Source organism: Sapajus apella, unplaced genomic scaffold (assembly GCF_009761245.1).
Source record: "Sapajus apella isolate SASKATOON/1434 unplaced genomic scaffold, GSC_monkey_1.0 scaffold81, whole genome shotgun sequence".
In the NCBI taxonomy this organism is placed as follows: Eukaryota; Metazoa; Chordata; class Mammalia; order Primates; family Cebidae; genus Sapajus; species Sapajus apella.
Window position 1 is genome coordinate 1,210,613 of NW_022437021.1, and position 23,310 is coordinate 1,233,922.

The 23,310-nt window shown below is 34.6% G+C and overlaps 1 protein-coding gene across 6 annotated transcripts in view; it reads right to left on the bottom strand.

Moving 5' to 3' along the window:
• Positions 1 to 1,311: 1,311 nt before the first annotated feature.
• The window catches only part of DYNC1I1 (dynein cytoplasmic 1 intermediate chain 1), a 314,945-nt gene continuing 292,946 nt past the window's right edge, over positions 1,312 to 23,310 (bottom strand). For all 6 annotated transcript variants that reach the window (XM_032252893.1, XM_032252891.1, XM_032252892.1 and 3 more), the window contains 2 exons: positions 19,239 to 19,364; positions 1,312 to 2,255 (listed from right to left, as the gene is read on the bottom strand). In XM_032252893.1, the coding sequence (XP_032108784.1) occupies positions 2,145 to 2,255; positions 19,239 to 19,364 (237 nt within the window). In that variant the 3' untranslated portion in view covers positions 1,312 to 2,144. The remainder of the gene's footprint in view (positions 2,256 to 19,238; positions 19,365 to 23,310) is intronic.

The window sequence follows — 23,310 nt, forward strand, 5'->3', positions numbered from 1 at the left end:
CAAATGTTGAAGCTTAAATCTTCAATTTGATGATTTTTGGAGGTGGGCCTTTGGGAGATTTTTGGGTCATGAGGGTGGAGCCAACACAAATGTGATTAGTGCCCTTATAAGTAATGACATGAAAAATATCATTTCTCTCTCTACACCATGTGAGAATTCAATGAGAAGACAGCCATCTGCAACCCAGTGGAGACCCTCACCAAATATCAGATCTACCAGCACCTTGATCTTGAATTTCCCAGCTTCCAGAACTGTGAGAACTGTCGCTTAAGCCACTCAGTCTGAATACCATAGCATTCTGTTATAGCAGTCGGAATTAACTAACACATCCTGGAAACCACGTAGCATCAATTACTGGTATTCTGTCAGTCACATGAGGTCAGCCCAGATTCAACATGGGATGGCCTACACAAGAATTGGGAACTGCCTTGGAGACCAGCTATCATAGTGGGATATATAAGGACACATGTTCTCGTAACACTTTATGTGCCAACTATAAGTGATTGAGGCCTTTGTACTTTTCATATCATCACTCATTGAATCATTCAATTTGGTCTATCATAATAACTCATGGGTTTTGAATTTTTATTCTGAGGTACTATAGTGTATGTCTGTGAAATTTTTTTTCCCCAGTACTTTTCATTGAAATGCTTTTAAACCTGTTTCAGATACTCATTTTTTATCTATAAAATTTTAATTATTGTTTACAAAGGATTTCAATATCTAAATATTGTAGGATACTTGGAGAAAAAGTATGACATTATTTTAAAAATAAAAAAAAAAACATACAGTTCAAGGAACCCCTACTAACAAAGCCCCAGTGGAAATCCTCTTCCTAAAAAGCCGAAAGCCTGTCTTCGAATGTTTTTCATGACTCAAGAGCTATTTGTTTTTATTTTCCCTGGGTGTAAAGTGACCTTTTGAAAAAAAGTTTATTAAAGTGGTTTATAGACATATTTCCTAGTCCAATAGTAATAAACATCATTTTCTGGTGTAAATTGTTTTTAAAAAGAAATGTGTAGGACATTTGGTACTTGTTCATCTTAACCTACCTTTCTTACTCCACCAACTGTCCTTGGGCAAAGGGTGGCTTTTGTAAAGGTGAGAAAGAGGATCTTTCCAAAAAAGCCACACACATTCCCTTATAAAAATAAAACTAGGAGTCTTGGTTTAAGTCTAGCCAGGTTGGCTGTTCAAATAAATTCATAATAAGTCTTTAACATGGCTCTAATGTATCTCTCCCACCTCTTGTCACAGCAGAATTCCAGTCAGGCTTTCCCCAAGCAAAGGATTTACTCACAGTGGTGCAGATCTGGTTTGAAACATTTTATTGGCAACACTGGTGTCATATTTAGGAACCATAGACTTTTGTCAGACTGTGTTAGCTTCAATGACAAGTATTAGTGGTCAATGATATTTGAAATATTGTTAAAGTACCTAGAAATAATAGGCATTAAAATTCATTTCGTTCGCTGCAACAAACCTCTAAAGATTTCATGTCTTCAGTGGAACTGGCATACTGTAATTGTTATTTGGAACTTAATGTAACCTCAACAGCAGCAGAGAGAATACAGTCCTCTCATTATGCACATGCTCTAGGATCGTTTATTTTAATGCTTTCAAATAAATACATTCCATGCAGCACACTACAATAAATAAGGAGCAGCAATGTTCTTCTAGTAAATCCATTCATAATGTGAGTCACCATGTAAAACACCACATCTCAAGTCTTTGGCCCTGTACCATAACATGAGGCACACCACATCTGCACCCAATCATATCTGGCTTCATATGGATTTAATAGGACTATGCCAGGAGTGCATGTAAGCACAAATTTAACCAGAGGTTTCCAACTATTAAATACAGCTACTAAGAAGTTAAAAGGCAGCAACTTAACCCTTAATCCCCCTCCCTTCATTTTTGAGACAGAAATACAAAGATAGAAATGCTCTGGTGAATTTCAGGTCAGTGGAAAGCATAGTGGGATACATCTGGAATACTTGGAGCAAAGCTGGCACAATATGGCACCCAAAATGTCACAGCAATACTGATACTGAATGGACACTGAATACAACAGACTTGGCTGTAGATGCTTAGCTCTAGGACACAAAGGTGGGGGCTGCAGTGGGGGAGGCTCATGTTCACTAGGCAGATAACTCAACAGTGCCTTCCTCCTCGCTATCAGCTCTGTTAGCACGAATCTCCACAAGGGTCCTGGCAAATCGGGTCCATTCATCGTTGTGGGGAACTGCAAGCTGCAAAGCAAATAAATGGAGAAATGACGAATAAGATATCTTTCATGTCTGAAAGCCTTGAAGCCCAAATGACTGTCCCTCTGCCCCAATCCACCCAAAACAGATGTTTCCCTTGGAATGCAAAGGAAATCAAATATTCTTCTTCAGATCAAGCAGGGCCTGAGGTGTTGCTCTTAAACTAACAAGAGAATCATGTCACTCTCGGACTCAAAAGCTCTCACAGAATGTATAAAACTTGTAAAACTTATGTAAACTATACAATTCCAGTAGCCACATTAAAATGCTTTTGGTAATAAATTTTTTTCATAAGAAGATTTACAGAGAACACAGCAAATGAAAACTACATTATTAACCAAGATTTTCAAATAACTGTAGATTTTATTTCTTATCAATGCTATTAATCCTTTTTCTAAAGTGCTGCTGATGTGGAAGTATGAAGGATAAAAGAATAGCTTAGGTATACAAAGAAATATTCCTCCTATCAAATAGTACTTGGACCTTTCCAGAAAGACTTATATGATGATAACTATGAATAATAGTAACAGTAGCTATTCTTTACCAAGAGTTCTCTTCTAAGTACATTACATGTATTAACTAATTCCTCATAACAATCCTATTATGCCTAATATTCCTATATTAGAGGCACAGAAAGATGAAATAATCTTTCTAAGGTTGCATACATAGCAAATACCAGTGTCAGTGGAATCTGGTTCCAATATGAGCATCCTTAGCCAGTATGCTATACTGATTGACCAAAAAGGGTAATTTATAACATTTCCAAAATGTCTTCTGTGTACAATTCAGCAAGGAGAAAAGTAACGCCCCCTCCAATGTGTTACTTTCATTCATACTGAATGTATGAATTATTGTTAGTTGTTTTAAAGGGTATTGCTTTCTCCACATAACATCCAAAAATAAACTGTTTAAAAATATAGTGCAAGTGTTTGGGATAGAAAAAAATATTCGAGGATGAGAAAAAGAATTTAGTAGAAGTCTGAATGCTTTTCACATAGAATAAAATTGATTTAGATTTTAGATGCATTTTCGTGGAGTTTTACTCTACGGTGTAATTCACCTATAGGTACTGGTGCTACACTAGCATTATCCACATATTCCACAAACATTAAGAACATACAGGCATCTCAATTAATATATTTTTTAATGAAAAAAAAGAGGAAGCAAATAAACCTAAGTTTAGAGATCACTTCTGCAGCTGGAAAATTTCTCACCACACAGAACTAAATGATTAGAACTCAAAATTTTTATTACAAGGATAATATCCTCCAATACTATCTGTCTAAGAAAACTTATTGGAAAGCACCAACTTCATTGTGCAAAGTATATCCTTAAATTAGTGTACTAGTATTAAGGCTAAATGTTTCAAGAATATAATTCTGGAAATGATATACAGGCAAGGGAAGTAAGCTCGTTGACTTATTTTGAGAAGTGCAGTACCAGTAAGAATTCTTACTTAGTCATACGAATGAGTTTTTGAATGATTAAATAACACTGTAGTTACTGAAACGAGTCCAAATTTCTTTGTAGGCAATAACACAAGTTCACAATAGTGCTGAATGATGCTGACATCCTTTTGCTCACTCTGTTTTCTCTACTTAGGATTCTTTTCCTATATTCCATGATTCTTCATTTTCCTCTTCAATTTTAGAAAATACTGCACCTGGGAAACGAGGCCCCCAAAATGTATGATACAAACAAGCTTACAAAAAAAACATAACCAGCAAAGGGTTGGTATTACATTTATGTAAAAAAAAATAGGACCATTATTTATTTTTCCTCCTCCAACCTCTGAGCAAGCCTTTCCAAAAATAACCACAAAACAAAAGCTCAAGAAGAGACAAAAGCCTAATCATGAGAACACATTTATAACTTTTTCTAAAGTGAGAATCAAGCTAAAGCTAAAATGTCCAATAACTTCCTTTTGGAGAAAAAAACAGGTCTCAATAATACACAGTACATTGCTCATAAAGAGCTGAGTTTGGTTCTCAAACATAAAACTATATTATTAGTTAAAATGGTAGAAATTTAAGTTAATATATGATGACCTATGCAATATTTTATTGATAGCAAAGTGTAGAAACTATATAACAAATAGGTAAATGTCTTTACATAGTTTTATGTAGTAGTAATGGCAAGACTGTTCAGAAATGGCCCTAGTAAAGATTATGGAAAATGAAGTTTTAATAAATGTCTAGAGACAGTTTAGAAACAGAACTGAGTATCATTTACACTATATAAAATTACACATCTCAAAACCTATACAACTAACTTCTCAAAAATGAATTTTATCAAATTTAAACGTTTCTGTTAAGCACACAAAACATAAGCCAGCAAGTGAAGTATATTTGACTTTCTTCATGGGGGTGGGAGTAATAGTGCTATAATACTAACACATGGCCTTAAAAATACAGATTCACCCTCACAAAAATATTACAGTAATCTAACACATCTTGTCCTCTTTCTGATCTGCTAAAGTTTCATTTAGACTGGCAAAATGTTTGACGTTTGTTTTTTAGGGATATCTGTTTTGCCAAGTCTTTTTCTCTTTACAGTATCATAATTTTCACAGAAATATTTACTTCCTTGGTTCATAAAAACTCTAGAGTAGAACATGTTGAAAACACAATTCCTTCTAGAAACTTGAAATCAACTTATCTACCTTATCCTATTATACTTTTCACCTTGTTGACTGTAAAAATAACCCAAGATGATTATAATGCTACATTTAGAAGGTGAACTGCAGACTGCCCCATTTTTAGAATTAAACATCACCATCAGGAAGCACTTTAAGTATAATCTTAGCTTGAATGTGTGAATGTGTATCCACAGGCTATTTCTACACCCAAAGTAATAATTTTTGGCATTAGAATTACTTGTAGGTAAGACCAAACAGGTGTCCTAACAAACAAGAGGGCCACTCTTTCACTTTGCATCTATGGCTGTAAACAGCATCCGTTTAGACAGAACTGCCCTTCCTACCCTTGGCAGTTCCTGGCTCTTCTCACCTGGTACTCTCTGATTAGAAATGGCCAGAAAGGAGGCTCAAGAGTATAAATGCATTTATGATTTTCTCTAGTAGATTTTTTAATTCAATAATACCTTAATCATTAAATAAGAAATATCTTTGTTCATGTTTCTTACAGAACGAGACTGTTCTCATGTCCTACCTTGCATATAAATTTATTCAATACTCAATCAGCATTGATTGAGTACCAATTACATGCCAGGTACTGTGTTTGAATTAAAGATACAGTAGTGAATCATTTTGGAATATGATGACTATGAAATACAGACAAAAAATGTTTTTGTAGGTCAAATTGTGTGAATATTGGCATAAAAAAAACTTCGCTGACATTTAAAAAATGAATAGCCTAAAATTTACCTTCTTTCAGTGACAACTGCAACATTTCCTGATATCTGTTGTGTGTCAAGCAAGTAACAGGGAGGCAAATGGCATGTTAATAACATTGCTTCAGCATTGCTTCAAGCTTCTATTAAGGCATTAAAGGCTCAATCTAGAGCATCACTATGGAATTTTTTTCTCTGAGAATAATAGCTCAGAATAATTTCCAAACAATTTACATTTGTGATAGGAAAAAAAATTCATTCATAAGTCTCTAATGGCAATGAATAATTTTGACTAATTAAAAATGTATAGTTAAATTGAGAGAACACCATTAAAAAAAAAAAAAAAAACTTTAAAAATTGCCCAGCATTGTTCTAAGTCAAAGTGGATCTGAAAACATTTTCTGTCTCCAGATTAATCTCTGATGAAATCTGCATCATAGGTTAGGGATGACTCAGACATTCCAACTGCTTCATCAACTGAGTTCACCAATAGCCAGTTCGTCCCCTGGTTCAATGACTGTTTTCTAATTTTTTGCTAAACATATAAAGCATTTTCATGTCAAAAGCACTCAGGGCTCTGATTCCTGAGATAATAAAATCTTAACTCTAAGAGAGATCACCTTTTATAGATATGATATGATCCTATTTTTACAGCTGATGAAACTAAGGGCAAAGGTAGTTACTGAGGTAGCAATTTGGACATAAGAAGGAGGTAAAATGAACCTCAGATTTGGACAAGAGACTCAAGTCCTGTTCTCATCTTGGCTGCCGGCAATGGTCAGGCACTTACCCTCTCATTGCCTCAATTGTAAAATAGGGAGGATGATGTCTGACCCATTCATCAACAGAGATGTGGAGAGGATGAGAAAGGTAATCTAAGTAAAGAAAGTACTTACTATGAGTTCATCATGGATTGTCGTGCATTCTTTTTCTTTAAATTGTCAGTCAAATTGAACAGGCTCCCCAAAATGATGCTTTTTTTTTATGGAATCTGTACCAATTCTACAGCATTTTTCTGTTTTTTAAAAAATTTTCTTTAGAAATTAATTCTGATTGTTATGGGAGGATGTGAAGAAGCAGGGTGTAGACCTTTCTTTAACAGGTAAGAGGGGTCAGTATACGGAGCTAAATGATTTGCTAAAGATCACATAACTTTCACCTGTTAGTATAGGGCAATCAAGAGCCTCACCCTTTCGAGAAATGCCAGCATTCCATGACAGAAAGGCAGGCAGGTAATGTGTTTTCAATCACCTGCTCAAAAATTCTAAAGATTGTTTTAAATTTTCTAAGATTCTTGGAAGACGAAAGGTCAATAAGCAACAGGAAAAGTGCAAAAGTTGTGGAAAAATTCATGAAAATGTATTATTTTAGTCTCCCCGAGCCCGACCTTCCAGCCTACCCCACCACTTCTCGAACATGTCAGGGATCTGTCCCCTCCTCTCTGCAGAGCAGCCTGGAGGCTGCCTCTGGACCCCACCGCACCTCACCCCTGAAAAACTTAACAGTCTAAAACCTGCTTGCCTTGCCAGGGTGTCCTGTATACCTAAAGGGAGGCACAGATTGCGGAGTTACAACATTTGAGAATGGAGCCACAGTTGACTTTTTTCCACCTCACCAGGCAGATCCTGGTTTCTTTCCCAGATTTGCCACTAATTTGCTGTGTGTCTTTAGGGAATGTATGGTTTTAACCTTTCTGATCTTTACTTCCTCATTTGCGTGAAATAAACTATAAGATCCATCTTCTAGGACTAAATATTAAATAAAACAAAAAAATGTAATGAGCTTAACACAGTGCTTGGTACATTATAAACTATGAATACATGATGTCGTTTTTCCTTCTTAGCGTTTACTCCCCTCTCTTCCAATTTTTTTATTTTCTTGCTTCCTTGCCTCTTCTCTTTCTTCTGTTTTTTCTTTTCACCGTTTTAGAGCTGTACAGTTTTTTTTTTAGAAGTTTACCTTATATTTCTTCACATTTTATGTCTTAAATACTCACAAAATAATTTCCTAAGTAGTCATGCTTTCAATAATAGCTAATTTTCATGAATTGGGAAGAGGGAAAGAGTTCTTTCAAATCACAAGAAAAATTCCTTCATAGTTGCTACTTTCCATTGTTCATTTAAAAATCAAGTTTTAAATATAACTATTTATGGTTAATATACACATACATCCACACACATATGTAGACATGCACATACATATTTTTTACTTTGCACATATGACTAATATATCCTAATCCAGCTATTTCCATGTGGCACTTTCCACAGTGGGATTCTTCATTTTTACCTCAAGTTTTAAGGATTTGTAACTGCTATACATGCTGTTAAAAAAATCAAACGACTTTTTATAACTGGGGTTAAACATGCAAACATCATTCATGTGTTCCTTTTTATAATCACATGGATAAAAACCATTTTGAATAGTTCTAAGTAAAACCTTCTTCATTTTTTAGTAATTATAAGGATTATAACTGGCAGCTATAATATTTTAAATGGCTGCATTATCTGTAGTAACTTTCACCATCACAATGCAATTTTTTTATAGTAAAAATGTTTGTCTCAGGTATTGTTTAGTTTTTTTTTTTTTTAAGTCTTGGATAATTAAGACGTTAGAAAAGCACCCTGATTTCAGTTGGTTTCTGAGATACATGAAGTATGGCCAACACATTAAGTGACTAGGACTCTAGGTTTCAAGATAAATATTCCATGGATGTGTAGCTCATCAGTCTCTTTGCAATTTTTCAATTAGATGAAGTAATTTTAAAAAGCATGTGGGACTATCATGTTAACCATCAATTTTCAACAGATACACAATTCATCTCTGTATTAACCTAAAAAATAAAGTTTCCTGTTAAAAAGATATAGGTGTCCTTTCATTTTAATACACATTATTTGTTAATGCATTTACAGAAAACGTGGAAATGTGCATCGGTTTCCACAGGACGACTGCTAAACCCCTCTAAACTCTAAAAGCAATTCAAAAAGGAGTTTATTAATGGCACCCAAATTCAGGAAATTGTTGACTTACTGGTACACAAATACATGTCTGTGTTCAGAGGAAGCCTATATTTTTTAGGACAATTCCCTTTACCACACACACAGATGGAAGCAAAGTGGGAGGTAATATGCAATGAAACAGCCACTGAACGACCAAGCACACCCGCTTCACATAAATACAGCTCCACTGTATTTAACTCCCGGGAGAGTCTAGCATCACGGCTAACAATGGATGAAACCACGGACCAGAATTCCAAGCCAGAATGCAATATACAGAGGGTGTAATATACTACAGTGTTCCACTACAAAAAAATATACGGTGTGCAACTTATTTAGAGCTGTTTCAAAGAAGTCGACAAAGTAGGAGTTACATTAGTCTCTGTACAGCACAGTCTGCTATTACCAGTCAATAGGTTAAAATTCTGTAAAATGTAGCAGCATTCTTACCTATTGTGGTCAGATGTTATCTGATTATTTTTAACTTTCTTTTCATCTGGAAATTTCATTTAAGGAAACCCTACTCCACCCATGAAGCTTGAGACCTCTCTGCCAAAGGTCTCTTCTTTCGTATCTTTAAAGGAATGGTTTATTTTTACTGCATGGTTTTTTATTTTTGTTTTTTTGAATAACACTTAAAAAAATCTATTACCACTGAATTAAGAAAATCAATAAAAGTAGGACATATAAGTCAAAGTAAGTAGTAACAACTATGGGTCTCTATCAATTTCAGTAAGAAATATAGAAGGAAATACATATCCTTTTCCTTAAGCACTATCTGAAGAAAGTAACATTTAAAATATTTTTCATGTCAAAATTTAGCATTATAGGAAGCATGACAACATTCTGAAGGTTTTACCTGTGGAAGAAAAAAAAAAAAAAAAAACAGCCAAAAAAGAGTTAATTCATGAAGACCTAAAGATGAATAGTCTTGTTCACATTTGTATTAAAATTTTATCTTTCTTCCTCAGAAATATTTTAGCCTTATTTTTCCCCTACTATTTGGAACAATCTAGTTCTCTGCCCAAAAGATGAGGAAAATGCTGAAAATGCTGGTTGATGGGCAATAACGAAAAATTTACTTTCTAAACATGAATAACTTCTTTTTCCATAATACAAAAGATCAAGAAAATGGTAGGAAAAAGCAAAAGCATGTGCTACACAAGCTGATCTGTCACATTAGCTACTAAACATACATCCCTTCTTTTCCTGATATTATTAACTATAGGTTTTCTAATAAATTCTTAGCAACCACTGCATCTAGGCAGTTTTGACAAAAAGAAGGCTTATTGCTAAACACCTTAAAAACTTTTACCAAGGTAATAAAAGAAATGTCATTCCCTCCTACTGAATGTTTGGGCATAAAAGAGGTATTTTTATAACACAATTCATGATTTATCATATCTATAGTGTCCAAAAAAAGCACAATGAAAAGGAAGCATTTTTCCAGTGGTTTGACAACTGTTTGAATCAACTGTTATGCTTTCATTACAGTAGTGGCCAACTGCTCACTTTCGAAAGCACAGGAGGGGAGGGAAACTGGGAAAGAAATTAGAAGGAAGGATAGGCACTCTTCTCTAAAGATATTTTCTAAATGTCCTTTTCTGTGCAACTATAGTTAAATAATTTTTTTCCTTTGCATCAATCTGTAGCCAACTTGAAGGCTGCATCCTGTATACTCTACACAATTAAGTTTTCCCCATTCACCCATCAAATATTTATTGCGTGCCTAATATGTGCCAGGCACTGTGCTAGACTGGGTTATTGCATTTTAATAGACAATCATGAAGTAACCACTTTGTGTAAAATTCTGTGGATGTGGTCTTCCAAAGTTAGAAAAAAATGTACTGAGGAATATGATAATCAAGGGAGGGCTAACAATCTGAATTCCTTTTCTTCTTTTTTTTTTTAAGTTACAAGGGTAACTTTTTTTTTTTTAAATCATACTAGAAGGTGTTCACTTTCTTATTTATTTGCTTTGAAAATATTTATCTATGTTCACCTTCTATCTAAGGCACCTTAATGCTGAGACCAATAAAAAAAATTAATCTAAATATTGAGAAACTATTGGTTGACTATTAGGAGAAAGAGGCTAGAAATGGGCCACTGTTTTATCTACTAGCTTAAAAGTCCAAAATTTCTTTTGCAATGCAGCAGTTTGGATGTTTCCTAAATGATAAGCAACTCATGCTTTAAAATTTAAAAGATGTTCTAATAGCTGACGTTCTCAAAAATTCATGTAAACTTTCCTTGAAAGTTAAATATAATGATTCATTCACTTCCTCACTTTGCAAGTCCAATATACGTGGTGTATAAATATTTACACAGCAAACATGCATAAGCAGATACTTGATTATGTATTATATTTTAGATATGCCAACAGTAGCACACATACAGATGTAAGAAACAACTCAATTCTATACAGGCCAGGGTTAATCTAGATTCACAGATGATTGGAGAGACTTCACACTTAGCTTTTAAAGCTGTGATTTGAGGCTACTGCTCTAAGCAGCAATTTTTCAAGATAAAATTTAGCAATTTTGAAATTATAGAACTAAACACAATTTTGTCAGCCATAAAAAAATTAACACTATAATTAACAACTGCTTCATAATCCAAACTGCTATTGAAGATGACAGTTTGAAACCACAGAAGAATCATGAAGATGATTAATTATACAAACTGGTTCTTCTTTCAGAACGTTTATATTCATAGATCATTTATCACCAAAATGAGAATATATGAACTTCATTGAATATTGCAAATTACTATACACACATTAATTTGCTGTTTATAATATTAGATATTAGGGCTTTCTTTTCATTGAATCAACTACTCCATAATACATGAAGGTCATAAGTATTTTCTTATCAATTCAGAAAAAATGTTTGCTTGAGGAGATATTAATCCCACAAGTCCATTTTCATATACTAACGCTACCTGAATAAGGACACTATTTATATAATAATTAGTTTAATCATGGTCTTTTACATATATAATTATCAAAGTGAAAGCCACTGCTATTAAATGCACTATAAAATAAATACTTATAACATTAATTGGAATTAATAGTGCCTTTTCTTTTTTAAATTAAGCACTTTTAGCAGAAGAAATAAAGTTGATACTAAAATTACAATCATAGATTTTACCCAAAATATTTAATTTCAAATACATATAATGTATTATGACAAAGGAATTAATATATTATTTCAAAGTGGCTTAATTTATGTAATTATATTTATTATCACCCCAAATCTGCCCAAACAAATATATCTTTGTGCCCTTTGACTTAGCAGCACCGCATTATGGCTAAAACACCAAAAATTCAAGTAAAACCTGAAAAGTCTAGTTGAAAATCTCGATGCTTTGTTCTTACGCCATCAACTGCTATCTAGATGTTATCGACAGAACTGGGTATTTGGATTTTTCACATTTTATCTGGATGTTTGGTATCATTGGAAGAATTTATGCCTAAGTCTTTTCTTCTTCATGGAGGGAAAAATTAAAGGAAGTATTTAGTATCAGCTAAAGAAAATAATATTGTTTATCCACCTAAAAATAAGCCAGTACTTGCAAAGGCCTTCAAGAATCTAGGAAGTTAATGGCCACATTCATTTAATGAGAAACACCAGTGTGTCAGATGATCATACCTGGATGTTGCTAAGCTGAGACCAACTCTGCTCTTCTGGAGGCTGCAAAAACCCAGCCATGCAATCAAGTTTGCCTTGTGCAGGGGACAACAGGCTTCATAAAGCACAGTTATTAAAACTGGCTGATTGCAAATGCAGTTCTTTTTATTAAGGGACACTTATTTGAATTAACCTCCCAAATCTCAGTTTAACTTTTTAGTTTTGTGTTTTGTACATCCACTTCCTCAAGGAGGAGAACTATTTATACTCAAGGCACAGGCTGCTTATGGAGAATTGATGTAGGCCCTATACTACTGAAAAACAAGAAGGAGTTCCACAAAGCAAACAATTATTGCCCAAGTGTGATCCCCTTAAAAATCATCATTGTATTTTATTTATTTTGTGTCACTCAAACTCTTTTTAGCTCCCAGTACTTCCAGCTTATCAGATGCCACTATGTCAAACTGCTATTGAAAGCATAAGAAAAATGGCCCGTTGAATCTCTTTCCTTTTATTCTTATTCTTGCTGGCTATGAAACCATTTGAGGCACTTACTAACAGTTTTTATATATAACACCTTGACCATCATCATTCTAAAATATATTGTGTAGGCCATTTTTCCTGTTGGGGTTACAAATAAACTTTTCACTCCTGATTTTTTGTTTTGGCTTTAAAATATATTCAAATGAACATTTAAAATCATGTTTTACTTTTTAAAATCATGTTTTTACTTGTAACAAATCATGTGTTACATTTGATCGCTCATGTTAAACGACATCTTTCTTTTCCAAGAATGTTTCAAAGCCCATATTTCCAATGTCAAATGTATTATACCTATTGAAATTTGTAATAAAATGACTGTTATTCTTTTGGCCCCCAAATAGTCATATCAAACAAGCTATCTGAAATGGCTACCAAAGTTCAGAATTCACATTTAAAGATTTATGCATATTTTCTTAGGTAACTAGTGAATAGAATACTAAATCAATAAAACTAGAATGATAAGATTTGTCCATCTCTCAAACCATGGTTTTTAACTTGCCATTTTATTCTTCAAATGCTACTTTGAGCTGAAAATGATTCTGTAATTTTATTATTTGACTACTGTAAAATATAATCAGGGATTTGAAACTTGTGTTAATTTATTGCAACTGAAAACAAAATCTTCCCTGGAAGAGGTTAATGGAAAAAGAAATAATAGGAGGTGGAAGATAAACTGCTTCTTTCAAAACGAGCTGCAAACAGCATTCTAACTAATTCAGATAAGCAGCAAACATAGTTGTTAGGGGATATTTATGACAGCTGCATCTGTGTGACAGCACTGAAGTCTTAACAATGGCGGCAGGCTTTCTATAAAACACATCTGCAAGAAAGACAGGTAGATAGGCTGGCTATCAATCATCAGGACATGTGAATAATTCTATACATACTGGCCTATGTGCTGTTGAAGTCAGCTCTCTATCCATAGAAAAGCTTGTTCTTCAGTAACGGAGCCATGGCAATGAGTAATTTTTATTTTCAATTCTTTAAAATGTGTGTTCATATATTATTTTTAAAAAACAACAATTAATAGCTCTCTCTTTTAAAGAATATTTATAGTTAGTTTTAAACTTATTATCCTACCCATGTTTCATTTAATTGAATGGCATCCTTCCCATAATCCAAAATGAACAGATTGCATCCCATAGTTTGGAGATTTCTCAAAACTTATTCAGAAGCTAGGCTCATTTTAAATTTTGAATCTCAGAAAATCATGCAACCACTGTCTATTTAAGGAACTTTTGAAGGCACAAATAGAATAAAAATTATAGCCAAATAATAAAAAGGGGGTCTTCTCTGTCTTTTGTCAGATTTGCATAACTTCCACTTATGCTAATGGAAGTTCAGCACCTGCTCTGCAAAGAAAATAGACCCCTATCTGTGAAAATAAATGTATACAGTGTATTTTCCAGATACAATGCTGAAATCAAACAACAAAAAATGTTTGCTATATAAACATAACATCATGTGGCCTACCTGAAAACATTGCTGTTTTATATTTTACCTCTTGAGTCATAGGCTGCAGGATATTACTCATGTCTTTGTCATTTAAATGTAACAAAAAGGAAAAAAAAAAGGGAGATGGACAAACTCAGTCTGGTGATTTCAGTGAGCTCATACACAATCCTATGTTTACCCCTTCAGAAGTTCATAATAAATTGCATCACTAAATCTGGATTCAAGCCACTGCTCTCCGCCATCATCTTAAAAGTCATGGAGAATAACTGTACATAACAAGAGGAAGGCATCGTCATGGGGGCACTGAGCTGGGACTCCCTGCAGCAGCTGCAGCCTCAGCTGGAACAGGAGATCTGGCAGATGACTATCAGTGACTGGTGACACTGCAATGCCCTAATCAGGGAGTGCCAGGACTCACGGGAAGGCAAGTCTACCTGGGCTTGAATGGGGATGTTTCCATCAATGCTCACAGAAGTTTCTCTTCATGGAGTTCTCAGCAACGGTGTGGACAGAGAAAGCCTGTCTCACTCCCCTCCAACTGCAGCCGGCATCTCAGAGATCTTTCCCCAAATTATATTATTAATACATTTTCAGGTAAAATGATGATGTGATCCAAACAGGGTTGTGGGAGGTGAACTGGGATCTCCAGTACGGCTTCAGCTCTATCTTTATGTTCTTTGATGTTTATAATGTAGAGTCGTGACCCTTCTCATTAAACATTTTTAAATACTTTTAAGAAATAGGTAATGAGGTTGGGTGCGGTGGCTCATGTCTGTATTCCCAGCACTTTGGGAGGCTGAGGTGGGTAGATCACCTGAGGTCAGGAGTTTGAGACCAGCCTGGCCAACAGAGTGAAACTAAAAAAACAAAAATGTGCTGGGCATGGTGGCATGTGCCTGTAGTTCCAGATACTTAGGAGGCTGAGGCAGGAGAATTGCTTGAACCCAGGAGACAGAAGCGCACCACTGCACTGCAGCCTGGGCAAGACCAAAACTCTGTCTCAAGAAAAAAAAAAAGGAAAAGAAATAGGTAATGAGAAGATCATATAGTAGTGTGTCCAACCATTTAACTACATTTCTAGAGGTTTCTCCTTCTTCCTAATGATCTAGGTTAAGACCCATATATACATATATCTATATATTTCTTTCTTATTTGCCTCATGAATGGCATTAAGAATAACACTCTGGTGGACAGGACTGGCTACATAATTTGCAGTGTTCAGTGAAAAATGCAAATGTAGAGTTCCTTCCCAACAGGTTTTTGCAAAACAATTGCAAGACCATGACAGAGCATTAACCCAAGCTCAGGGCTCCCCTAAGCATGCGGCCCTATGCAATTGCACAGGTCCTATATTCCTCAAGACAGCCTCACTTATGGAACAAGCTCTTGGCAAAAGCTAGCCTACAGGCCCCTCATTTCTCCCCAGCCTAAAATAAGTCTCCTCAAAAGAAGTCTCCTGGGAGAATGAATGTGAGATGTCTTCCCACAGAAGAATGTACTACGGAAAATGGATCAACACTGTGTTTTAGAGCACTGCGTGCTCTAAAAACCTACAACCTACTTTTTAATACAGATTGTATTATAAAGCTTATCTAAAAGCATTTTGTCTTCTTTCTAGATTTTACAAAGCAAGGTTTTCTGCCTAAAGGCCAGCACGACCGTGGTTACGAGTTTCATTTTAATGTGGACCAGGGAACAAATTTTGAGTATGGGTAATGGTGGCAGAGCCTACTGGCAATTTAGTCCTCAATGCCGTATTTGTTTCTTCTTAAACAGCTCCCTGCTCAACCACCCTCCCTGCAGTCGGTCATGCACCAGCCTTAGATTTGACCTCTAATTCCAAATGGGCCAGCCTGTCATGAAGCATTCCATCTGGCCTTCCGCAGTTTAGGTGATTTGGAAGGCTGAGAAGGCACTTGTCTAGAGGGTGCACTTCTCTCTTTTTTTTTTTTTTTTTTTTTTTTTTGAGACGGAGTTTCACTCTTGTTACCCAGGCTGGAGTGCAATGGCGCGATCTCGGCTCACCGCAACCACCGCCTCCTGGGTTCAGGCAATTCTCCTGCCTCAGCCTCCTGAGTAGCTGGGACTACAGGCACGCGCCACCATGCCCAGCTAATTTTTTGTAGTTTTAATAGAGACAGGGTTTCACCATGTTGACCAGGATGGTCTCGATCTCTTGACCTCGTGATCCACCCACCTCGGCCTCCCAAAGTGCTGGGATTACAGGCTTGAGCCACCGCGCCCGGCTTCTCTTTAAGCACAGTTACGTTCTGTCAGTTCTGGGCTGGTGAACGATCCTAGAGTAATCATAACAGTGGCAGCATTTGCCCTTAAGGGATCTCTCCCTTTCACAAGTGGGCTGCAGCTAAGCCTCAGATGTAGGGAAGTCATTTTTCCTTTTAGTACATGGTGCCTCTACAGACTACGTCTTCAGTGATTTAGAATAAAGCTTAGAGGTGACAAAGAGTAACACAAAAGTTCCCTTTTCCACCCAAATAAATATGATTTACAAAAATAATTAGAAAAAACCCAGTTAAGACAATTATTTTAAGTCTCAGTTTTTCGGAGCTATAGATTGCTTTGTATATGATCAAACAATACCTAAAGAATTGTTCAAGTATATAAGCTTATCCTGGTTTTTGGTCATTCAGAGAAGTGCTAGAGATTGTAATATTACCTATTCTCAATAAAATAGTATATCCTTTCTTTTTCTTGGTAGTGAATTTGTAGGGATAAACAACCCTACAAATTGTTTGGTCTATTATATGTCACAGAGATTTTTCTATAGCCTGTCTAGACTCCAGACAATAGGCGAGACTGGCCTATAGTTGCAGACATTTCTATAGTCTGTAATATCACTTAGAAAAGCAAGGGCAATAACGTAAAAATGAAAACCAGCCTGACCTGCCAGTACGATTGTAGAAATATGAGTATAACAACACTTTACAATTTAGAAATGATGATAACATCCTAGAAAGAAGTTTTAGCAGCCACATATCAGCCAAAGCAACTTTTGTAAAATCATATATACTCGCAAAATACGTCATATTCAAGTGATTCTGTCCAAAAGCTATCATATCACTTTTACTGCAGAAAATTCTGTATATATGTCATGTGTTTCCTTATTGCACAGACAATGTGTATTAATGCATGTGTGCGCATATATATGTGTGTATATATAATATTCAAGTCAAAATATGACTTTTCAAAAGGCCTTTTAAAATATAAACCAGATTGTTAAACTATTCTGTTTTCAGTCCTTTTAGAATAAAACAAAAAGGAATAAAATAATTAATGTTGCGTATAATCTTAAGTGAGTTAAGGGACATTATGTATATGCAAAGGAGGTAGAGCAAAGTGTTTTTAAATCTCATCTATTTTCTGTCACTGTGTCTCTGAGCATGTCTTCATGTCTATTGCTCTCCTACAATTACACTTGTTATAAGCAAAGGAAAGGAAAAGGAAGAAGAAAAGAAGAAAAGAAAGAAAGAAAAGCCTTCTTTTTTTTAACATTCTCCTTTGCTCTTATTTTTTAGAATATGACCCAATAAAGAATATCTGTTTTTGTTGTTGTTAGTTTTACTTTGATGAAGACCATGAGAAAAACACATTAAACACAAAGAATACTGATTGAAGAAAAAATACTGCTATTAACGCTATTGGTGGTATTTCCGACTTAGAGGGTATTCTCTTTCCCAAAGACTCCAAACTACATCAATAGTCACTAGACCATTTGCATCTTCACCATTGGTGCCAATATTAATAGAATCTTTGTCACTGTTGGAACAACTCAGCTTGTGGCATCAGGAGTGAAGGGGGTGTCAAATGAAATAGATAACACGCAGTAAAAGCTAGAGATTTTTTTTTTTTCACTTAGAATTATGCATCCAGAATAGAAGACTCCCATTTCTAAAGTCATTCAACTTTTGTCCCTGGCTGAATTTTAAAAAACACCATCTAGCTTGTTTCAACATAATCAACTATGCCATATAGCAGTATATAATATGTCATCAAAAGTTCCATTGTAGAACAAACCATCTAGGATTGCCAAATTTATAGGATGCTGATTGATGAAACCATAAAGAACCCTTCTCAGTGTGATCAGCTAAACCCATCCGCCAGGCACTCACAGAGTACTTTCTAGGTCTAGGATGCTATGCATACAAATGTGGTATATTTTCCCTCTGGAATGCAAATATTAGATTCGTATTATGCCAAAATAGCATTACATAACACTCCTATTTTGTTTTGCTTGAAAGTTCAATATTTTCATTTTCTTTAAGGAAAAAATTCTTTACCTCACCAGAAATGAAGGTTTTTGCCAACACTTTCTCATACAGTAACAGAAACAGATTATCTTAAGTTCAATTGATTGATAATGTAATATTAAATTAAGATCATATAAAAATTCAAGGAGATTTGTCTGAAATAAAAGATGTAGGTTTTTTTTCCTTTTTTATATGCCATGATATTCAGGAATACTTTGCATATCACGTAATAAGACATACTAGAAAGGTATATATCTCATATAATAAATTTGAATACTACAAAATGGTACAAAATTCTGATTAATCTCATTCTCAATTGGCTACCCTTTAAAGAAAAATAGTATATATATTAATTGAATATATCAACCAAAACTTGACTTTTCAAGTAAATAAAAAGTTCCAAATTCAATTTGAGCATGATATATTTGGCAAATTTTTATTCTCATGAAATTAGTGGGAAGTGCCACACTCCATCACAGGATGACAGGGCATTCCATAGGACTCCAAAAGGAACTTGCATCATTAACTAAAGCATCCTGTGCATGGAGACAGAAGATCACATTAAACCCTAAGGAAGTCTCATGAAACTAGCACTGAAGTCAATGGAAATTTGCAAGCACATTAGAAAGGGTCCTTATGGCCTACAAGGTCTTGCCAATAATTTCACTAGGTCTTTAAAGTAGATAAATACACAAGTCAAAACAATAACAACAACACAAACACATGTACCTCTCCAACGTCATAGACCCAAATACGCCCTTCCGAGTCCCCAACAGCAACTTCTTTGCCAGCTTGAGCCCAGCGAACACGGTTTAGGGCGGATGCTCCCTCAATGGCCACACTTGCTGTTGGAACCTGCCAAGGGGTTATGACAGAATAAAAGAATCTCTGAATATGAATTTAAATATACAAATTTACAATAACACGTTTAACTGGATGAGTCACCAACTGCTTTAATGTGCATGAAGTAATATACATCCCTTGTGCAGGGGGAAAAAGGACTCATTGTTCTTAAATCATATGCTCCACTGAATTAAGGGGTAGAGAGAAGAGACACTTTAACAAAAAAGGAAAGGAGGGAGAATCTTCTTACATAGTCACCGGGCAGTAAGTGGCATGAATATTTCTTTGGATTATGACAAACGTACATCCAAGAAAAAACACAGGAGCTAAATGGGATCCTTCCCTATCGGGTCATGGTTTATGGACAAATAGAGAGAGAGAGAGAGAGAGAGATCTCACGATTTACCAAGATTAAGGATACTAAAAAGGCAGAAAGTGGGTGCATAGTGGAATAGAAGTCATATTAACGTGAGTCTTCTAGGAAAAAGTAAACATATGTATTGATCCCTGAAAACCTCATCAAGGAGGAGATGATCAGAAGACGAAAGGAAAACACAAAGGTTAAAAAAAAATTCAAAAAATTCAAAATCCCTCTCTCTCTCTGTCTCTCTCTCTTTTTTTTTTTTGTTAAATCTGTCTTCCTCCCTCTGGCAGTACCAAAGTTTGATAAGTGATCCACAACTTTGGCACTGTCCCCAGGATGACATCATGATAGATTACAGCCACCCACTCATAGAAAATACCTTACATCTCCTTTAATAAACACTTCAAATCTAAAAGCCTCGATGCTTATAATAATAATAATTAAAGTAAACGGAGGTGCTACAATGAAACCTGCAGTATTTGTTCCAAGAACCTCAGTATTTGGGAAGACTTTTTAGTGTGTCTGCCTCTCTTCCATTATCAGTTGTATAAATGCTTGTCTTCAAGGTTAGAAGTTTAAAATTGACATAAAGCTCAGATCTCTTGAGCATTTTACAAGAATGTCGAATAGGAAATGACAACATGCCATTAAGAGAGGAAAAGGTAAATATTAAAACAAAAAGAAAAAATATGGTGAAAAGAAGGTCACCAAGATCATCTCATGCCACTGTTTAAGACCTGTGTCTAATAAACATGTCGTATTAGGATGGAAACACAACATGTACTGTGGCTCAGCACCACCGGCATTCTGTTATTCAGGGAATTGAAACCATCTGTTTATACGAAATTATTGACCCAATACCTATCTTTAAAATAGCAATAAAAACTCCATCATATGTAAGAATCTATGTTTAAACTTAATCTTGAAATCAATAAAAATTCTTTCACCTGCTTAAATCATTGTATGTCAATTGTGAGGGAAAAAAAGGAAAAAGAAAAAGAAAAAACGCCAAAAGTCACCGGCTCATTTATTTTAGAAAAATATACAATTTCTACAATAAAAGTACCTGCTGTGCAAGCTAGAGTCTGAATTTTTAACCAAACCTTTCAAAGGCTGAAACAATGTGAATTTAGATGGATCATAATTCTGTCAATACACTTTATTATTAGCGTGCTGCCCAGAAAACAAATCTGTGATTCAGCTGTAGACTCTTCTAAGTTAATTTTTAATACCATAATTTAGAAGGATTATACAGGATTCTTACTTAATTCTATTACCTAATTCCATGAACAATCTGATATTGAATAGAATTAGGTAATGTATGAACAATCTTAAAAATCGAATAAAATGTTTAATCTTAATATGAATATAACAAAAAAATTAATCACTGAAAATAAACTGACATTTTGACACATTTAAAATAATGCCTAGTACATTTTCAAGAAATTTATTTAGAATATAAAAGTACCATAACAAACTGAAACAATATTTTAAACATTTAAAGATAGAATCTTTTCAGTTATTATAAATGATAGAAAATAATGATCACAGCCTATATTATGTGCTAGAAAATTCATGAATACACGAAGAAAATGACAAAATATATTTGTATTAATCTGATCAGTAATGACCTTTCAAAAGTTGATGAATAATAAAAAACAATTCATATGTTCTCTCTGTCTCTTATTCTTGTACTTTGGTTTCACAGATATTTCCAGTTTTCCTGGCTCAATCATTTTAATTGCAAAGACAAGATTTATATATCATAAATTATTACATTAAGCAGTAGAAATCAGAAATACTAAATAGTAACAGCTGGAATAAGTTGGTCCAAAAATGTAATAATATGAACAACAACGACAAAACATACTTCTATGCTGATAATTCAGATTTTTCTAAACAAACCTAATTTTTAATCTGACAAATATTTGAAAAATCTTGTTCAACTTGCCAGAAGGCAAAAATGATTTGAAGGTTTTAAAAAGTGTTCGGTTCATTACTGGATTTCAGTCAGACTTAATGTATCTCTACTATTCTTGTGAAAGCAGAATTATGTTTACCACAAAACTAAACAGTTTGCATGACCAATAATGATTTCTAAAAAATGTTTAGCTATAAAACCTTATGCGTTTGTCTCCTGATACCTAGAGAAAGAGAGGGGGAAATAATCACATTTGTCAATGTTGAGACATTAGTTTCATTTTACCTAAAAAAAAATATTTAAAAGAAAAACAGTTACATAGGAATTATTAAGGAGTTTGTAAAACATTTACTTCCTTCATATGCATTGTAGTTGGGTATCACCTAAACATTATCTCAGCTAAGCTGGATTTCTAATACAGCGGTCTCCTAAGTCAATCTGGAAAATGTTGGGTTTTTTTGGTTGCTGTAAATGAATGAATTTCTTCTAGCAAATAGAAGCAATATGATTTTAATAAACAGTGATGAAGACTCTGGAAAACCCTTACAATGGAGGATAATAACATCTTTCTATTAAAAACAATGATGTTATAAACTTTTCAACATCCAAATGATGGGGCATTTCATGTACTCAAAAGACTTTTGGTTATTTTCAAAGATGCTTCATTACATAACTCTTATCCTTGTCACAGAGTTCTTGTAGCTAAAAGGAAAAATAGACTCAAATTGAAAGATTTTTAAAAGATAACTACTTGGCGGCGATTATAGGTGTATATACCCTTGAAGATACAAGGACTCAATAATAACACCTGAAGAATATTTCCCTGCCCCCCCCCACACACGCACACAAAATAGGAGGGAAGTATGCTCCTCCTCAGATCCTCCAGCTGTGGGCTTCCTAATTAAAAAGGCTGAGCTGTTTCCTGCTCAAAACACTTCAAAAGACCTTTCTGTTGTTCTCCACTTGACATATAGTTTGCAGCACTTGTTCCTCTTACCTGTGCATTCTTATTTATAGAGAGCTTTCTCGAATCAGAAACCAAGAAGTGATGCAGAGACCATTTTATTTTATAAAATTGAAGGACAATAATATTTATGTTAAAAACAAAACAAAACAAAGCAAAACATCCAAGTACCTAAATTAGCAACTCAATAATTTTGCAAGACTAGCTAAAAGGAACAATGCATGTGGCATAGTTTTTAAAACATAATTTTTTATGGCATAATTTAAAAGCAATATTTATTACTGACTGCTTTTTAAAATACATAGGTATTTTCACTTACTGTAAATGTTGACATGTCAAAATTTCTATTTTTTAAAAATACTGAGTTTGATATGCATGTTCAAAGTTAGAGGATGTTGTAAAAGTCTGCCTTCGAGTTTGATATCTTAGACAAGGAATATTTACCTTACTACAAATCAAATGGATGAAAGATCTAAACATAAAATAGTAAACATAATCGTCTTTTATGGATTCAAAATAGAAATGGTACAAGCAGCAACCGCTGACAGACCTTTTTAAAAGCCCAATCTAAAAATCAACATCCACAAAAGCTTTATTTTCCAAGTGTTTGACAATAAAGTTATTTCAGCACGACTCTGACAAATGCCTGTGTGTCCTGTTCCATAGCGAAAGGCGTGAATGCATAACGTTTCGCTCTTTGCAAAAAACG